Source organism: Augochlora pura, chromosome 10, assembly GCF_028453695.1.
Source record: "Augochlora pura isolate Apur16 chromosome 10, APUR_v2.2.1, whole genome shotgun sequence".
NCBI classification, from domain to species: Eukaryota; Metazoa; Arthropoda; class Insecta; order Hymenoptera; family Halictidae; genus Augochlora; species Augochlora pura.
In genome coordinates this window covers 34,959,902-34,978,573 of record NC_135781.1, presented here as the reverse complement: position 1 = coordinate 34,978,573, position 18,672 = coordinate 34,959,902, and the positions used below count along the sequence as shown (strand labels likewise).

The 18,672-nt window shown below is 52.5% G+C and overlaps 1 protein-coding gene across 4 annotated transcripts in view; it reads left to right on the top strand.

The window, feature by feature from the left end:
* Positions 1–18,672, top strand: part of Msp300 (Muscle-specific protein 300 kDa) — a 103,727-nt gene that overhangs the window by 41,014 nt on the left and 44,041 nt on the right. For 3 of the 4 annotated variants that reach the window (XM_078192031.1, XM_078192032.1, XM_078192033.1), the window contains 12 exons: positions 85–1,245; positions 1,342–2,121; positions 2,221–2,871; positions 2,963–3,564; positions 3,644–4,286; positions 4,373–4,711; positions 4,861–5,166; positions 5,310–5,461; positions 12,752–13,562; positions 13,835–13,993; positions 14,083–14,445; positions 14,731–14,841. In XM_078192031.1, coding sequence (XP_078048157.1) covers positions 85–1,245; positions 1,342–2,121; positions 2,221–2,871; positions 2,963–3,564; positions 3,644–4,286; positions 4,373–4,711; positions 4,861–5,166; positions 5,310–5,461; positions 12,752–13,562; positions 13,835–13,993; positions 14,083–14,445; positions 14,731–14,841 — 6,078 coding nt within the window. Of the gene's footprint in view, positions 1–84; positions 1,246–1,341; positions 2,122–2,220; positions 2,872–2,962; positions 3,565–3,643; positions 4,287–4,372; positions 4,712–4,860; positions 5,167–5,309; positions 5,462–12,751; positions 13,563–13,834; positions 13,994–14,082; positions 14,446–14,730; positions 14,842–17,439; positions 18,319–18,672 lie in introns of those variants that run through there. The other variant, XM_078192034.1, reaches the window with a different exon arrangement.

The window sequence follows — 18,672 nt, the reverse complement described above, 5'->3', positions numbered from 1 at the left end:
TCGCTCTGTCTCTCTCTCTCTCTCTCTCTCTCTCTCTCTCTCTCTCTCTCTCTCGTTTACGCTCCATTTTTTTTCGTTTTCTAGATCGTGGCAACTCGGATCACCGAGGGCCAACACCTGCTGTCGACTTTGCAGACTGCGTTCGCCAAGGCCATCGACACGGCGGTTCCGGAACAGCAGGATCGTCTCAGATCGGACATGGCCGGACTCCGTTCCAGCTGGGAGCAATTGAGCATAGACTTGAACACGGTACAGGCTCGGCTCAAGTCCCTGTTGACTCGTTGGGAAGATCACGCGGAGGCACACGGGAAGTTGAAACTTTGGCTCGGGGAGACCCGGAAAAGCGCGAGAGATCTACCGGACACAAAAGGAGAGTTCGGCGACATGAAAACGATGCTGGAGCGGTACAAGCACATGCAGGAGGAGGTTCGGAGTAAGAGGACGGAGCTGGACCACCTGATGGAGGAAGCCGGTGAACTTTGCAAGCTGGCAAACAAAAACGAGCCGCTGAACCAGACGAGAGCGTCGCTGAAGCAGTGGCAGAGCTTGAGCGACGAGGTGGACGAGCGTAGAAAGATGATGGAGAACGAGATACGGGACTACAACGCGTACCACGCTGCTCTGCAGGAGACCGAAAAGTGGCTGTTGCAAATCTCTTTTCAGCTGATGGCTCACAATTCCCTCTATATCACCAACAAGGAGCAAACGGTCGCCCAGATCGAGCAGCACGAGTCTCTGCTCCAAGAAATCGAAAACTACACCAGCGTTCTGGACGATCTAAAGGTGAAAGGCAACGGGCAGATCGATCGATACGTAGTCGTTAACCCAGGCATCGAGAAGACGATAGAAACGCAGCTGCGGAACGTGCAGGAGAGCTACAACTCTCTCCTGAACACCGCGCTGCAGATCAAGAAACGATTGGCGGAGTCTCTGATCAAGTTCCAGGACTACGAGAACACCGTGGAGAGTATCGCGAAGAATTTGGAGGTTTACGAGCTGGAGATCGTCCAGGAGACCGAAGCTCCTACCGACACGTTGGAGCAAACGAAGGAGAGGTTCGAGAACGCGCGGGCGTTGCACAATAAACTGCAGGGAGAGAAGACCAGGCTTGCTTTGGCCGTCGAAGCTTGCGAGGCTGCCGTGGCTTGCGTCTCGAGACCGGGGAGTCCCTTGGACGCTCCACCGGTGCAGATCCCAGCCAGGGAGGTCGAAGTTAGGACCAAACTGGAGGAATTAATCGATCAGGTACCGAGCATCCGTTTATCAAGCGAGCGTATACTATACGGTGTTTACGGTGTTTCTTTTCTCGTTTTCGGATGATTTTGATTCGCGTTTTACCAGGCTCAAGGACACCTGATGACTGTTACCAAGTCCCTGAACGAGCTGGAGGAGCAAACCAGGCAGAAGAACGCCCTCAGAGCCTGGATCAACCAGCAGAGAGCCCTCTGCGCCGAATGGAAGTCTCGCCCGGCAAAATTGCGATCCGAGGCAGCTCAAGCGGAGCTCCAAGCGATGAACGACCTCTCGAGCAACGTCGGAGAGAGGAGAACTCAGGCGACCACCGAGCTGTCGCTGACCGAAGAGGATCGGGACATCGAGGAGGGTCTGGAGAAACTGGAGGCGGAGCTGACGGACGCCATCTCCGGGAAACAAGCTGCTCAGGAGTTGATCCACAAGTATCGGTCGCAGGTGCAGAATATCCAGTCGTGGCTGGATGCTCTGTCGAAGAAGGTCGACGCGGTGGAGAAAGGCAACGGACAAACGATCGGTCAAAAGATATCGAACGTTAAGGAGATCGCTGCCGAGTTCGAGTCCCAGGGGCCCGGCAGGCTCGGCGAAGTCAAGATGCTCGGCGACCAGGTGATGGACTCTGTCAGCAATCTGGACTCTCAGCAGATAGAGGAGCAGATCAAGTCGGTCGAGAGACGGTACGCCGACATCGCGAAGAAGCTGCAGAGGAAGGCGCAGGTCCTGGACATGACTGCTCAGGGCATCGAAGCAACCAGGCAGGAGATCGAGGAGAACAGGGATTGGATACAGCGGAAGAAACAGCAGGCGCAATTGGCGGATCGTGTGGGCTACGAGAGCAAGCTCGCCGAGGAAAAGCTGCTCGCGTTGAAGGTACGCGTGTAACGAGTGTAGTTGTTCCACTTGATCGTATTTTATTTCTGCCTAGAGAATCGCTCGTTGATCGAACGACCGTTCGACGCGTTGTTGCAGGCTCTGCTGAAGGAGGCGGAGGGCAAGCAATTGGTGATCGACACCCTGGAGAAGCGGGTGGGCAACATGCAGAACGAGCTGGAGACCAACGAGCAGCAACAACTGGAGAACGAGACGAAAGCTCTTCGGGGCGAGCAAGCCGAGCTCTGTAATATCCTGACGGAAGGAATATCGAGCGCAACCGCCGCGGCCGACGCTCGTCGCAAGTTCGAGGTCGACCTGCAGCGAGCCAGGGCCTGGATCAAGTCCAAGAGCAACAACTTGAAGAAGCTTAGCGGCTATTTGCCTCTGAAAGCCGCCAAGGTCGAACGAGACATCGACCAACACGGCGAATTGGAAACGGACATTGATTCCTTCGGTGAGAACGACATGAACGACGTTCTCAAGCACGGGAACGCTTTGCTGAAAGAGTGCAGCGACGAAGATCGTGCCAAGCTGGAAGCAGTGTTGGAGGAGATCGGCAACGACTACGACGAGTTGAAGAACGAGGCGAGGGAGAAGCAGGCTGCGCTCGCCGATCTTCTTCAGGGCCGAAAGGCTTTCGAGAACGAGATCGACAAGTGCCAGAGGTGGATCAATGAGGCCGAGGTTGCCACTTCTTCGGACCTGAGGACCTCCGGCATCGATGTCCTCAGGGAACAGTTGGCCAAGGTAGGAGCGGACTTGTTTCAGCTTCTTCGCGCGATTTACCTAGTAGTCTCGAATGAATCTTGTACCCACAGTTTTTCCCTTCGTATTTCAGTACGACCGTTTGAAGAAGGAGGCGCGGGAGTACACGGACGACATCGAGAAAATCCTTCAGCAGGGAAAATCGATCCTGCCGACTGTCAGCGACGCCGACAAGCTGGAGCTGAACGAACAGCTACGGAACATGAAGGAGGCTCACGGCCGAGTCGCTGGAATCGTGAACGAGCGAGCCCAGGCTCTCAGGAAGAACATCGACGAGGCCGAGGAATCGTTGGCCCGAGTCGCGGAGGCTGTGCGATATATGACGGACGTCCAAAAGGAGCTGCAGGAGCTAAACAAACCGATCGGTTCCAAGGTGGAAGACGTCGAAGCTATGTTGGACAATTACGAGAGGATATTGAACGACCTGAAGGCGAACAAGGCGAAACTCTCGGACTTGGGATCGGTGAACGTGGCCGATCTTCATGGGGTCTCGGCTCGGCAGGACGACCTGATAAAGGCTATCGAGGCACAGATAGCCAAGCTTCGACAGTTGTTGCTGTTGAGGCAGCAATTCATCGCTCTGATTACCGAGATCACCACCTTCGTAGCAAAGTACACGGAGATCGTCAGGGACATTGAGAACTCTGGCCAGACCACGGAAGAAAAAATCAAAAGGTAGCTAGAACTAGCCCGGTTGTTCTCTCGCGATTAAATACCAATGCGATGAAACCGCGATCGTTTCTTTTTCTTCCAGGTACGATGACGCGATCCTCAAGATCCAGGAATGCGAGGCTCTCCTGGCCAGTGCCACCGACAAGGGTCAGCAGATCGCGGCAGAAGGTTCGTCGGTCGACCGAAACAACGTGACGGAGCAATTGCAGTCGCTCAAGCAACAACTTCAGGGTCTGAGAAGGGCGGTGGAGACTCAGCGAGAGCAACACGAGCTGGCTGCCGCCGAGCACAAGAGATTGGCGAACGAGTTGGCGGAGATCCTCGACCGGTTGGAGGACAAGGAGAAAGAGGTCAAGTCGAGGCCGCTTCTCGAGAGGGATCCGAGCAGCGTGGAAGGGGAGCTGAAGAAACACGAGGAGCTCAGCGAGGACGTGAACCGGTATCTCGATAGAATCAAAAACTTGAAGAACTCGATCCCCTACGAGGAAGGAATGCCCGGATCGTTGAAGGAGATGCTGAGCGAGGCGGTGTCCTTGCTGACGTCCTTGCCTAGAGAGTTGGAGGAACGCGGCAACTATTTGGAGAGCAACGCGAAGCTGCGACAAGAGTACGCCGCGCTTACCGACAAGCTGAAGAGCTGGGTCCGCGAGGCAGAGATCCGACTGGAGAGCGACAAGGACGGGCTCGATTTTGAGAACATCCTCGGCGACCTGGAGGAGCACAAGGTTCCAATCTTTGCTGATTTGATTTCTCGAGTCCCTAGCGGCGTCTCGATCGCGAGATCTCTGGAACGTTACCGGTTCTGTTTCAGATTTACTTTAGCAGCGAGCCGTCCATTCGCGAGCTCGTCTCCCAGCAGATTCAACAGGCGGCCGACAAGATCTGGCCGTCCTTGACCAGTGCCGAGCAAGAGGAACTTTGCGCGGAGCAGCAACAGCATACTCAATTGTTGAAGAACACTCTGAACACGGCCAAGTCGCAACGCGCCAGACTGGAGCAAGGCGCCGAGACCTGGAGGGACTACGCGCAAACGTTGCAGCGTGTGCAGGCGGTCGTATCGAGAACCAGGTTCACCGACGAACCTGTCTCGACCCTGGCCGGCTTGCAGTTTAACGTTCAAAAGATCACGCACGCTCTGAACGACATACAGGCGAGTGTTCTCGATCGTAACCAGCCTTCGACGACGCAGCCTTTTCTAGACTCGTAGATCGGAGTCTCGACGAGGCCGTCGACGTGGCGCGTCGCGTCGCGATTCTACTCTCTTATCGTCTCTCGTCTCGTTTTCGATATTTTCTTCAGAATCAACAATTCGAGCTGGACCTCCTGAACGAACGGGGTAAAGAGGTCCTCGCCGTAGCGGATGCGAATAATAAGAAAACGATACGGACTCGAATCGCCGAAACCGGAGCCGAATGGAAGGAACTAGTTTCCGGGTTAGAGGGTCGCAGAGATGCCCTCGAAGCTCTGGCGAAGCACTGGGAAGAACTGGAAGCTCGGTGGTCGTTGATCGAGAGTCGAGTTAACGCGACGGAAGAGAAATTCAAGCTCGTCGACTGCGTGATCCGCTCGAAAAGCCACTTGCTCGACACCATCGAAGCCCATCGCGTGAGTATTTCTTTTTTTGTCGACGTACGCGGTTACGATCACGATCTTTGCTTCGAGAAAGAAATGGAGTCTTTTTCTTTACCAGAGACTATCATCGGATTTAAGACGGGCTTTAATATTTCTGGTCGCGTTTCTCAATGCAGGAACTAGCGGCCGAGGCCGAGAAGCTGAAACCGATGGCGGAGGACGCGCGAGCCCTCGCAGGACCCGTTCTCGCCTATCTCGCAGCCTTCACCGAAGCTCCGGCACACGTTCTGGAGAAGAAGCTGGACAAATTGCAGGGTTCCGTCGAAGCGTGAGTGACGCCAGAACTTTTTACTTTTGTCGATGTTGTTGCGAGTGCACCGCCAACGACGCCACGACGCCGCAGTTCGTATTTACATCGTTGCTTCGATCGTCTACTAATATTTTTCATTTCGAAACGTTGTACGTGCTACACATTTATTATTTGTGATTAGCGAACCTCATCTTCCACCGGCAGTTTCCATTTTTTAACCGACCGAATCGGTTTGCGGTTCGAACATGTATGTACCGTTACGTTCTTTCAGCGTTTCAAACAAACGGATTCGGTAGTAATTCGTGGCTTCGCGCACCTCTTATTGACTTACCGCATACCGTATCTTTTGTTTCGTACGAACTGTAAAGTACGCGGTCAATGTCGAATCTCGGCGTCTCGCAAAGATGCGTCGAACAAAGCGGTGGTGCCTCCAGGTGTGAGTTTTACGCATGTGCACGCGCTTGCCCCGCTTTCGCATACGATTACCTTCCGAATGCGAAGGTATTATCCGCTGCCCCCGACATCGTCCGGTCTGTTTCAGGTTCTCGTCGCAACGGAAACAATTAATCTAAACGGTGACAATTTGATCTTTGCAACTTTGTTTTCAGGAGATTTTATATGATTTTCATTTCCAGCATAAATTTCTGTTAGACCGCGAACGTTTGCCAGACAACCTTTACACGATTCTCGCTATCCCCGTTTTTATCGTAAAGGATCGTTTAGTTGGTAAAATGGATCGTTGGTGCGCTGTCACCGTTACCACCGTACCGGAAATTTTCTGGATTTACGGGAAGAATAGAAAAGCGCGTTGTTTCGTTATTTTCAATCGAATGGAACTGCTGAGGGAAGAAACGCTGCGGTTTTATTTCGCATAAACATTCGCAGCCTAGGTATTACGAATAACCTCTTCTACAGCAGAATGAATTGTCCTTTGCCCGAACGCGTATGGAAATTGATCTACGATAACGAGGATACGGTGGAGCGAAAGTTTGGTAATCTTACCTTTGCTGTTTCTCCTCCATCGAGATAGAGATAGAGATAGAGATAGAGATAGAGATCGAAATCGAAATCGAGTTTCTTGGAAATGTCAAGGGTTCTGTGAAATTCGATTAACCGTTGCAAAACGGTGGGGAATGTAACGGAGGATCCAGAGCAGGGGAGGGAAAGGATGAACGCAAAGTTTCACGGCAGGAGCGGATTCCTTATTGGTTACGACATGTATCGATTTAGCACGCGTTACGTGGCGCGTTCACGCTCCATCCTCCATCATACCCAAATTAGTCAGATGACGTAATTAGGCCTTGTAAATAGTTGTGTGCGGGTACATTACGATCGTTCCATGTCGAGAAATTAATAATCGCAGGGAAGTTTGAATAATCTGCTTGGAAAACTGAGCGACCGCGTTGCACCGTGTCGCGGAAGTTTTCAGGGTGATTTCGCCGGGGCCGGTTGTCGACGTTCGCGCTTGTTCGCGAAACGATTACCAACGATTATAATAATAGGAACGACGAGCTCGTCGCGCACCGATGCAATTACAAAAACAACGAAATTAGATATCGAATCAGGGAATATGCGACTGGTGATAAAAATAGAGCCGGAAAACGACGCGTCTACTCGAGTATTCGGCATTCCTCGTTGATTATGAAGTGAAAACACGAGGAGAAATTGTCTTTTTCTTCTTCTTCTTCTTCTTCTTCTCCTTCTCCTTGTTCTTCTTCTCGTAGAAATCTGTCTCGTCCGCATGGCGCAAGAATGAAATGGAAAATATTTTGTAATCAAAGGGTGAATGTTATCGGCAACGATAATACGATCACCCGAATCTGGCGAATCGCGTGTGACTCACGTTTCCACGAGCTGTTTGTAAACAAATGGTTGCTCGAACCATTGCGCAATCCGGTTGCACCTCGAATTATTTATAATCCGAGGAGGCCGTTAATCGAGCAGCATTAGATAATAGAGGATTCCTCGCATTCCCATCGATTCAATAACCGCGTGCGGCAATTTTCCGAAAGGCTCGACTCGAACGTGATTCCATCATCGATTAAAACCGGCAGCCCTTATCGCGGAATCGGCGGAATCTGGTCAATAATTCTTGGCCCTGTTTCCCCGGGATCAGGAGCCCAGTGGTAGCCAACGATTTTGGTTAAAACGGTACGAGAAAGTTGATAAATTCATATATTTATCGTACACTCGTGCCGCCATTTCATTACATTCATAGACCGAATCGTTGAATCGGTATTTTCTTTTGTAGTCCCTTTGTCGTAAAATAAGGAAAAGTTGCTGTTGCGTGCAGTTATCGCGGATATGCAGAAATCGAATTAATAGAATAATCGATCGCGGTAGTCCGGTCAGGGGATGGGATATCCACCCCCGGTATGTTCGTTTTCGGTGCCACGCCGCGCCGCGCCGCGCCGCGCCACGCCACGCCGCACCGCGGGAATCGAAGGTTCCGCGGGGTGTCGATCGAACTCGCCCACACTAAATATAGATTCGAGGAAGAAAAGCGAGAGAAGAGCAGAGAGCCGACGCAACGGTGGGCATCCGAGGCCGCGCGTTGGCCCGCTTCTGAATTTCATGGCGTAATACATATCCCGGCTACGGCTACGGCTACGACAGACCAGTCGAGACGTGACTCGCGAATCGCGTTTCGCGCGCGACGCGACGCGGGGCGGGGCGGGGGGCGGGGTGGCGCGGAGCGGACTGGAAATAAAGTATGACGACGATCCTCGGCTGCGACGTCGCATTATCGCGAGAATAATCCGTGGAACGGAGTTTAAGCAGTTGGTCGGTTAACGTATCGCGAGGGCAGTCGCGATAAAAGCGCCGTGACATCGTCGCACGAGACATCGGCGTGCAGTGATTTTTTCATCTCGACGCGAGTTTCGATATTCGAGGTTCGGTGGTTATTAATTTTGCATTTCGAGGATTCTGCGAATCTTTTGTCGACTATCGCGGTGATTATAGGTGTCTATAGAGTTCCAAAGAGAGTCGTCGGTGTGAAAAGGTGCTTTTCGAGTTGTAGAGGAACCGAGACCGACAAGAAAGTGGGGCGAGGAAGCGCTGCGAGAGGCGAGATCCATCCCGCGGCATGTCGATTGCTAGTACGTAACGATGAAATTGTCCGACCGCGACCGGTGTTTTTGCTCGCGTTGATCGCGTTAGCCGGTGATTGGCTTAAATATTATGACCGTAGGGGCCGAGCTCCGTGGCCTCTATCATCGATCGATACCGAAACGCTTCGGTTCCACGGTGCTCCGTGCACGTGTCTCTGTCGGCAGTTGGCACTCGGCACTCGGCGGTCGGCTGCGGAGAGCAGTCGAGAGTCGGCGCGGCGAGCGACGCGGTATGCCAGCGCGGCCGTCCGAGTGCTCCGGCCGTAAGTTGTAGCTAGTAACGCGTCGCAGTCGCAGTCGCAGTCGCAGCCGCAGGCACGAACAAGTTGTAAACGAGAGACCGGGGTTGCCAAGGCTCGACCTTTTCGTGAATTATTGCGGGGTTCGCGCAAACGTTCCAACCGGTTGTCGAAACGGTAACGGTGCGCGAGATTTTTCTCCGCGATATCGACTCGATTACACGGTTTGACCATCAGCCGGCTGTGCTGTAACGTTTTAATCTTGGATTCGAACTCGTTGGTGTCTGGTGCTCGAAGACATAACAAGCAGCAGGGTCAGGCGGAAATCGATGCACGCGCGATCGCAAACGTCGAGGACTCGATCGCGCTGCGCGATATTTCGAGGGTCGCGAATTCGCGGTGGCTATAGTAGACTTTAATTGACACGCGATTGCGACGCGAAGATACGATGCTATTCGACCGAACCGAGCAGGTAAACACTGTAGCTGGAAGACGAAAGAATAAGATGTCACGACAATTCTGTCTAAAACGGAGCGTCGTTTAGCGAACGGCGTCGGAATCGGTCGGGCCTCGATTCCTACTCGACGACGAAGGGCGAAGAATCGTAGCGGTCTCGTATGCAACCAGGGAACTGGATCGAGAAACGCGTGGCGAGGTTGCAACATCGGGTGCAACCGGTGCGGCGGGCGCGCGTTGCAATCGCCGCGGGTCTAGCGGCGGGAGGCGCGCGAAGGGTGAAAAAGCTTCGCGCAATGGCACGGACCAAAGCTCTCGAAGCTAACGAACCTTTCTCCGGCGATTACGCGAAGAAGGTGGTGTATTATTCTTAGGATCGGCGCGACGCGCGGCTCTTTTCGGTCGTCGTAGATTTTTGTTGGTGTCCGGCGCGCGGCTTGGCTCGGCAGCGGTGCTTGGGACTTGGGGCTCGTGGCTCGGCGGGGCTCGGCGGGGCTCGGGGCTCGGGGCTCGGGACTCGGCGCTCTTGCGGCGCGACGCGTCCGTAATCCGCATGCGTCGCGGCGCCTCGCCAAGACGAAAATTTCAAAGCAGACGCTATTACGCCCCTTCTAATAACGTTTCGAACCGCGACCGCTGCTGTTTAGCTTGATCGTGCCGCGCCATACTGTTATCCGATTTTCACTCGCCGAAACCTGGCTCGAGATCTCGCGGTTTGCCATCGATTCCGGAACGAGAGAACGAGAAGAGCGACCAGGGATCTCCGCGTACGCGACAGACCGAGCGATTCGACCGATAAATTGATCGAAATCGCTTGACGATCCTCATAGAATAGGTACGAACAAGTGTATCGTCTTCCTCGATCCGCGATATTCTCGACGCGATTCTCTCGCGAAAAGCGTCTCGGAAATTTGATCCCTTCACTTTTCATAATTTGATCGGATGTCTTCGGGTGTTCTAAGTTCGAAGTGATCGATTTTCGGGATCGAGACGTCTCCTTGATGTGTCGGAGAGAAAGAGAAAGAGAAAGAGAGAGAGAGAGAGAGAGAGAGAGAGAGAGAGAGAAAGAGAAAGGGAAAGAGAAAGAGAAAGAGAAAGAGAAAGAGAAAGAGAAAGAAAAAAGTGTATCGTTGGGTTGGTGCGCTCAAAATACCCTGGCCGATGAACTTGCCTTGCCTCGCCTTGCCGCGACGATGCGCCGGAGCACATTGGGTCGAGTCACATGCCCGGATAAGGTTGCATCACGTGGATCAGTACTTCCGCTTTCCGCTGCTACGGGCTGCGGGCCGCAAGCCGCAAGCCGCGTGTCGCACTTTCTCGCCAATTACTTCTCAATAAATGGCTACGGATGATCGCTGGAATCTTTTCTGTGTTTTCCCGGTCGAATTTGAACGGGTTTAAAGATGTAACGATCACGTTCGTCGCCTGGAACAGATTTCAATCGGTCGTTTAAGTTTTCGAATTTCTTCTTCATTCTCGTCGCGACCGAAAGAAACAATTTTATATGGCATTCGAGGCCGCGCTTTGTTGCCAGAGATTGTCCAATGTTGCGAAATCTTGTAAAAATTACTAAAGCCGAAATCTTTGTAACTCATATATTTGTCCGCCAACATATTTGTACTTTAAAACAGGAAACTGAGAAGTGTTTGCTAAGAAACGCTTGACACGCGTTCTTTGTAAATAATAAATTGTTCCATACCGTTCGAATAGATAGCGGTGAGAATTGTCTAACGTAGCGAAATATTGCGAAAGTGACCGATTCCGAGGGATGTTCTCCAAAGATCGTGGAAGAGAACGAAGCATGTAGCGTACATACATCGTTGACGAAAGAAAGAGCAAACTGTACCGATAACGACTAGAACGATTTGCGCGTAAATGCTGTACGAAGCAACATCTTTCGAGCAGGTCCTTAGGAATTTTCCTTTCTCCGATATACGAGATTTCTCTCGATTTAGAGTTTTGGAATCGAGCAAAAATCAACTGCTTCCGGAAACTATCCGCAATCGATGACGAAGCGGCGAAACACCCCGACGTGAAACGCGTACCGTAAAGCTGCCGTTGAACAGCGTTCGATATTAGCAGCGACGATGTCATCAATGTTGGCGAAAATAAACCGGCCGAGCGCACGGAACTTGACATTGACCCCGCCCGCCCGCCCGCCCGTAGCTTCCCCGTTAATTGGAAACGCGGTTCTTCCGATTTGATTCGGTTCGAATTTTCACGTGCGCGCGGTTTCGCTTAGACCTAGAAGATGTTTGAATTTTTGTCGCAGCTCTGGTTTCGCGTTAAAAATTCCTCAAAACGTTTACCGCGGTTGTTGCAACATCGTTTGGCCGGTCGGGGGCTCGATGCATCATCGATGTTGTCATCCTTGCGCTTGGCAGTACGCGCATACGGTCCCACCAAACATTTTAGCATCTCTCTCTCTCTCTCTCTCTCTCTCTCTCTCTCTCTCTCTCTCTCTCTCCTTCCATACACGCTCTCGCTCGAGCTAGCAAAAACTGACTTGAGCTAACGGAGATTCGTTGCAATTTCTCTTCTAGACGGTTGACTTGTACGGTTAAAAAATTGTCTGAAAGACAACTTTTGGTCGAAAAAAGCGATCGATGACCGGTTGATCGCATTCGGAGCGACGCGTCGTTTTTCTACTGGCCCAAAAACCGAGAAAATGGCCAGTCAAAAATAGCCCGGGACCGTAGCAAACGAATAATTCCGATTCCACCAAAGTTCTTCTCGAACAGTCGCACACGATAGAAAACGCGCGCGCACGCACTGTCTACTTTTAGCTAAAGCGTCGCCGGTTCGGGCTGGAGCAAAGCCAGCCAGCATCGGCAGCGACACGCATTTCCGACTCTAAATCCGTCGAGCGTCGAGCGTCGAGCGTCGCGAGGAGTTCCGAGTGTGTCTCTGTCTCGGACAATTCGTCGAGACCTGCCCGAACAATTCCCTTCGTTCTCTTTCTCTCTATCTCCCCCCCCTCTCTCTCTCTCTCTCTATTTCTTCCGTACAGTCGGCCGTTGTACCCTCGAATCGAACGTTCGACTCGACGATCGCGAGCTGGCATGCGTTATCCGAGACGCGAGGACCGAGGCTCGCGGCCCGAGACTCGAACGGGAAATATGTATGCCGAAATCTATTTTTGCGGCTGACCGACGAGCGACTCGCGCAAGTACACGGCCTAAGGTCGTCGGGCAGCACCTATTCAGAAATTCGTCCCCGTGTTCCGTGCTCTATTTCGAATCGCCGCCAATAACCCGCGTTCGTCGTTGCGTGGACAACTTTTTAACTGTTTGTCGAGGAGGAACGATACGATGAACCTAAAAACTCCTTTCGCGCATCTTGGTCGCTCGTACAAATTAATCTGGGAGGGAGGTTATTCCTGTTGCTCGTATTCTCATTGGACGAAACCTAAGCCAAAGTTACCGCGCGCAGTTGGAGTTAGTTTGGTCTGCGAATAGGAATGAGAAGGTTCGCGAATGAGAGGGTATCGGTCGTTCCAGGCTCGTCGACTCCCTGCAGAAGAGATCCCGGAAGGCGGACGAGGACTTGGAGGCGTTCGAGAGTACCGAGCGCGAGATCGATCAGCTGAGAAAGCGTCTGAACGAGGCGCGCGATCGCGTCTCGGGGCTAGAGGTTTTCGGGCCCGACCAGGACGCCGTCGAAGAATCGTTGGATCGGCTGCGGTCGACCGTCGAGGAGCTGCTCGACGCCGCGAACAAGTTCTCGGGAAGCACTAAGGCGCGGTACCAAGCTAGCCAGCAGCTCGTGCCGAGCGATCTTGCCCAGCACCTGACAGGCCTCGAGCTCTGCGCGGAGGCGACTGCTCAGGCGATGGAGGAGAAGCAGAGGGAACAGAAGCGGGCCCGAACCGTCCGGTCGGATTACCTGACCGACCTGGACGAGGTCCAGGCCTGGATACGGCAGGCCGAGCTCAAGGTACAGGACCGATCGATCGAACCTGGACCGCTCAAGGAGCAGCTGAAGCACGTCCAGGACGAGCTGGCGACGACGGCCGACAAGCTCGAGCGACTAACGAGAAACGGGCGAACCATTGCCGAGAACACCAGGGACGACACCGAGAAACAGCTGATTGAGAGCACTGTGCGGAACGTGACCGAACAGCTGGGCCAGGTAGGCGACTGGCTGGACGAGAGGAAGCAGGTCGTCGCCGACGCCATCGACGCCTGGCAGAGATTTCTGACCCTCTACGAGACTGTCCGAGTCTGGACGGAGGAGAAAAAGCGATTCCTGGTCGAGCCGCTCAAGCTCGGCACTCTGGTGCAGGCCAGGCAGAGGCTGCACGAGTACTCGGTACGTTGATCGGTGGCTGGAGGTCCTCTACGAAGAGGAGGAGAGACAGCTGGTTCGATCGCGCTCGATCGCCTTCGACCCCCGAGCGGAACATGGAAATGAAATATTTTCAAAAGAGATCGAATAGAAGATAATCCTCCGTTCGTACGAGTCGGTATAACCGGCGGAACGCGGTTCCGAGTTCCGCTCGTGGGTCGGCTCGACGCGTCAGTGCCACGTGTCTCCGAGATATCGATCGAGCCGGTAAAGTTGTTTTTTGGGACGGGTTACAGACGGCGGCGAAGAGCTGCAAACAGATAAACAGGAATCTGAGCGAGATGGGCAAAGAGCTCGAGAGCATCGGTCAAGTCTGCAGCGTGGGCGACCTGCCCGAGAAGCTGCTGGAAGCCGAGGAAGCAAAGGTGCAGGTGGAGAGTCAACTGTTGGAAAGGGTTCGTGTCGATAGATTTGTTCGATTGGTTCGCGGACGAGTAGTAGAGGACGTAGTAGAGGTATCTCGGTTCTCGTTGTCGGTTTCTAGAATGCTCTGCTGCAAGAAACCAGCGAGGAATGGGAGCAGTGCGAGCGAAAGATGAAGGAGGTGAAATCGTGGATCGAGAAGGCCAGGCAGAGCCTGGAGTCGCCGCAGAGCAAAAAGAAACCGCTGAGGGATCAGCACAGCCTGCGCGAGAAAATGCTGAGCGACGTGGCGATACAGAAAACGAAAATCGGTATATCGATGGAGAAGCTGCAGGTGCACTTCCGGTCCGGAATCGGCGGGGACAGCCGAATCGGCGAGACGGTCGACGAATTGCTCACCGAGTTGGATAGCCTTCACGGCACCGTCAAGGAACAAGTCGCTTCCTTGGAGGGTTGTCTGACCCAGATCGATCGATATCAACAGGTTAGGGGGGACTACGGTCGCGACGTCGCGTCGTTTCATCCCGATCCGCGTGGACCGTGGACCGTGCTCCTTCGAGACGCCATCGCCGATCTCTCCGAATCTCGAGGCAACCTTTCGTAAATCCCCTTGAAATTGCTCGCACGAATGCGACGCGCTATTAAACGCGCGATAAAATTGGAATCGACTCGAGGAGGGGACGATCAGCGATCGCGACGACGAAGACGAAGACGACGCCCGAAGCGACGATGGGACGCGGTTCTGAGACCTGCGTGTGTCTAATTGCAGGAGATACAGCAGCTGAGGCAGCAGATCGTGCAGGTGGAGCAGCAGTTGAGAACGGTGTTGAGCCCGACGTACCTGTCCTCCGACAAGGAGAAGGCGCTGCAGGAGCAACAGGTAGGTTCGCCTTGGTCCCACCTTCTCGTCACCTGCACAATTGCGCTAAAAGCAGCAACTTGATTTTTTGCATTTGCTCGATACCAACTGAAGACCACCACCACAGGATATATACGTATGCTCGTCGAACGAACAGCGTTCCGGTCGCGCCGGTCTAACTAACCATGCTTCTCCTACACGCGCGCGCGAATCGCGGATTCCGATTCCTTTGTGCTTCTAGCCAGAAGAGAACGCGACTAACGATTATTAACCGTCGACCGAGCCATCCTCCACCCATTCGCCCGATCCTTAACCGATCTCTAATCGAGGCCCGGCAGTGCGGACCGCCGCCGATTACCCGATCTTTCGCAGCTCCGTTAGAAAGTTTCGCTTCTTCTCGACGCTCGCTCATTCTTGGTGAAATTCGTTGGACAATCGTTTGATTTCCCATCGAAGGAAACGGTGAGCGAACACTCGAGGGATCGAGCACGGAGCGGTCGAAGTCGCTCCGGCGGAACTCGCGTCCTGCCACTGGAAACATTTTGACGATTACCGAGGGAGGTGTCTTTAAGGGGGAGACAGAGGTCGAAAACCAATTGCTTGTATCGCTCACAGTCACCGTCATCCTCGCTGTCGCCACATTACCGTCACCGTCGTCGTTTAGGTCAAGGTGTTTCCATTCGGTTCCGCTTTAAACTCTCGACCCTTCCGCGTGCAAACGAAACCTGCGAAACGGTATTCGTAGCTCCGCATTAAAATCGAACGTTCGCGGCTCGATTTTTTCAACGGAATCCAAAGTTGCACGCGAAAGGGTAAAATTAATATAACATCGTCGATCGAAAGCGGACCTTCCCACCCGAGACTTTCCTATCTTCGCTCGCACGAATTTCCCATCGACGTTCGATCCCACTCGCGACGAACGGAGGCGCTTCTAGCCCTCTTCTATCCTCTCTACTCTGCCATCTTCAAACTCTAACCGCTAATGTCATCTATACGCATTTCATCCATCGAAAATCACCGCGATCTATCAAATTAACAATAACAACTTCTAATCGTTCGTTCGTTCGTTCGTTCGTTCGTTTGTACGTTCGTGAGATGATCGATCGAACGATGCTGCCTCGCGAAACGCGCTAACATCGTGGTGGTAGATTTCTTACGGGGTACCGGTTGGTATCATGCCCTGACTAAACTGGTCTCGCTCTGTTCTCAATTCTTGAAAACGTACGAGAACGGAATCTCGACCGTGTCACACTTTCACGCACGTGTCTTTGTTGAGTTTTCTTAGAGTTTACTTTTTCTTTTCTCTTTTACTTTTCTTTTACCGTTTACCTTTTACTTTTCTCCGTAGTACTCTTTGTTCTCTGTACTCTCTCTCTCTGTTTTCTGTTCTCTGTTTTCCGTTCTCCGTTTTCCGTTCTTCGTTCTCTGTTCGGACGCAAACTATACGCGCTACGCCCAGTCTGCCACGAAAGCCTGCGCACGGCACGCTCGAAACGTGAACCGCGAAGACTTTTCTCATATTTTGGGGACTCGAATATGCTAGCTAATATAGTCCGAGTTTGAAACCGTGATCCGTTTCGAGTTTGGGGAAGTGCGAGCGCGCAGATTTTCGGCCAATTCTGAGCGCGATGCATATACTTTGATGCGTTTTCTTGTACCGTGAGGGGATTACTTGATTTTGCTTGTTTTCATTTTCTTTCTATTCTTGTGTAATTCACGTGTTTTGTTCCTACCATCTCGCCGCTCTCGCCTGTCGAATTGGCGGATCGCGATCGCCTCGCGGGCGCCTCGCGGGCGCGTCGCGACGGCGCGAGAACCTCGGTAGCGGCACTGTCTTGCAAAACTGTCTCGCCCACCGAAACACGGTTCGAGTCTCTGTCACACACCATCTGTCTCGCACACGCGATCACCGTAGTAGGCTTCTTTCTTCTATTTTGATCGTCACGAGTAGCTCACGCAACAAACGACGGAAAATTCTGTTTGCGAATGCAAACGCCGGACGAGTCGCCGAACAAATCGCCGGACAAACCGTCGAAAAACACGGGATACGGAAGAGACGCAAGAAAATCAAGTGACCTCCACAGACGCGCGCGCGCGCGCTCGTCGGGACTCGTGAAGGAACGCAGCGAACACGAGTCGATGAACGCAGCTCGAAAAATAATCTTACGATCCGTTTTTACAATCTTTTTAATCCCGATCTTTCTTTCACCTTTTCGTCTATTTTCTTTTCATGGGTTTTCTCTTTGTTTGTGTTTGTCGACAATCTGTTTCGTCTACTCCATCGGCTATAATATGATTTAAGAAATTTTCTTTGCCGCACCCCTTCTTCATCCGCCATTCTTCCTCGATCTCTCCGCTCCGTTACTCCATCTCGTTCATTTTCTTTCTGTTTCGGTCTGGATCATCGATCCTCATCGTATCGTTTCGGCGTTGTCGTCGTTGTCTTGCGTTTCGTTATCTACGTTGGTTTTTCTTCGTTTCTTGGATCTCTGTCTCTGTCTCTCTCTCTCTCTCTCTCTCACACACACACACTCTCTCTCTCTCTCCTCGCTTTCTCTCTGTTTCTGCCTCTCCTGTTGCCGTCGGTGTCGACGCGCGTTCTCTGCGAGATAATTGCAGTTCTGCCGGGAAAAGATCAAGTCGTTGCAGACCAAAATTCAGGCGCGCACGGAAAGGTCGAAGATTCTCGCGCAACGCGGAACGCCCGACCCAGAACCGTTGGACCCATGACAGTAGAGGCGACCGAAGATGGTCGCGGCCGCGGACCTTCGAGAAACGACACTTCGGTTCCGACAGCCAGCGTCGCTCCGATCCGATCGCGTTTGTTCGTTCCCCGTCGCGTAATTCCATTCGGGGCGAGGATAAATGATTGCGAAATCGCAAACTTCTCGGTGGATTGGATCTCGAGCATGTTCTAAACGGCTGAATTCCGGAAATTGGCGATTCAAGGATCTGGAATAGAGTTTTGGTGATCCGGGGATGCCGACACCTTTGACATCTATTCGGATACCGAGAGAGAATGGACAACTTTGGTTCCAGCAGTTTAGACGCGGCGTCTCGAGAGCCAAGAAGCCGCGAGTTTCGAGATCCTTTGGTGCTGGCTGCTGGAAAGAGAAGAGAATTCTCGAGCTCAAAGATATCCTCGCTTCCGGATGAAAACTGTTTTTACCTCAGGACCTTTTTTTAGCAAATCTTTATACATACGTAGACAAACGTACCATATATACATAGAGAGAGGTGTACACAAAGTCGCGTCGAACAATCGTTCTTACGATCCTGCGTCGATCAATCTCAGCTCGCGTAACTATTATATTATGTAAGCGTTGCGAAGAGAACACACCCGATAAAACTGTTGCGCGACTATAAAAAAGCAAAAGGAAAACGCAATTCAGAAATAAATGAAAAAATGAGAAATAGAAATAATGGGAACGGTGTTCGGTTTCTTTAGCTTTCTCACCAGTCACAGCCGATTGCCGCGTCGATCCAGCATACGCGCGTACCAAACCCCATCACCATATATTAATTCGTCCGATCTCCAGCCCCGTCGCCCCATCGCCCCATCGCCCCATCGCCCCATCGCCCCATCGCCCCATCGCCCCACCAGCCCCGGCTCTAACATGGTTCGCGACGCGTCGACCAAATCCCAAGCACCTCCCAACGATTTCCTCGCGGTCTCACACGATAATCCCTACCCTTCCCCGATCACCCCACGATAGAGCTACCAATTGAAACGCCCGAGCATACCGATCGAAACAATTATATGCAAAAATTCAAACATAAACGAGACATCCAGAAAATTGACGTACATATGTGTGTATTCCATTGTTGTGCCTTGGCCGTTCCTCCGTGGCG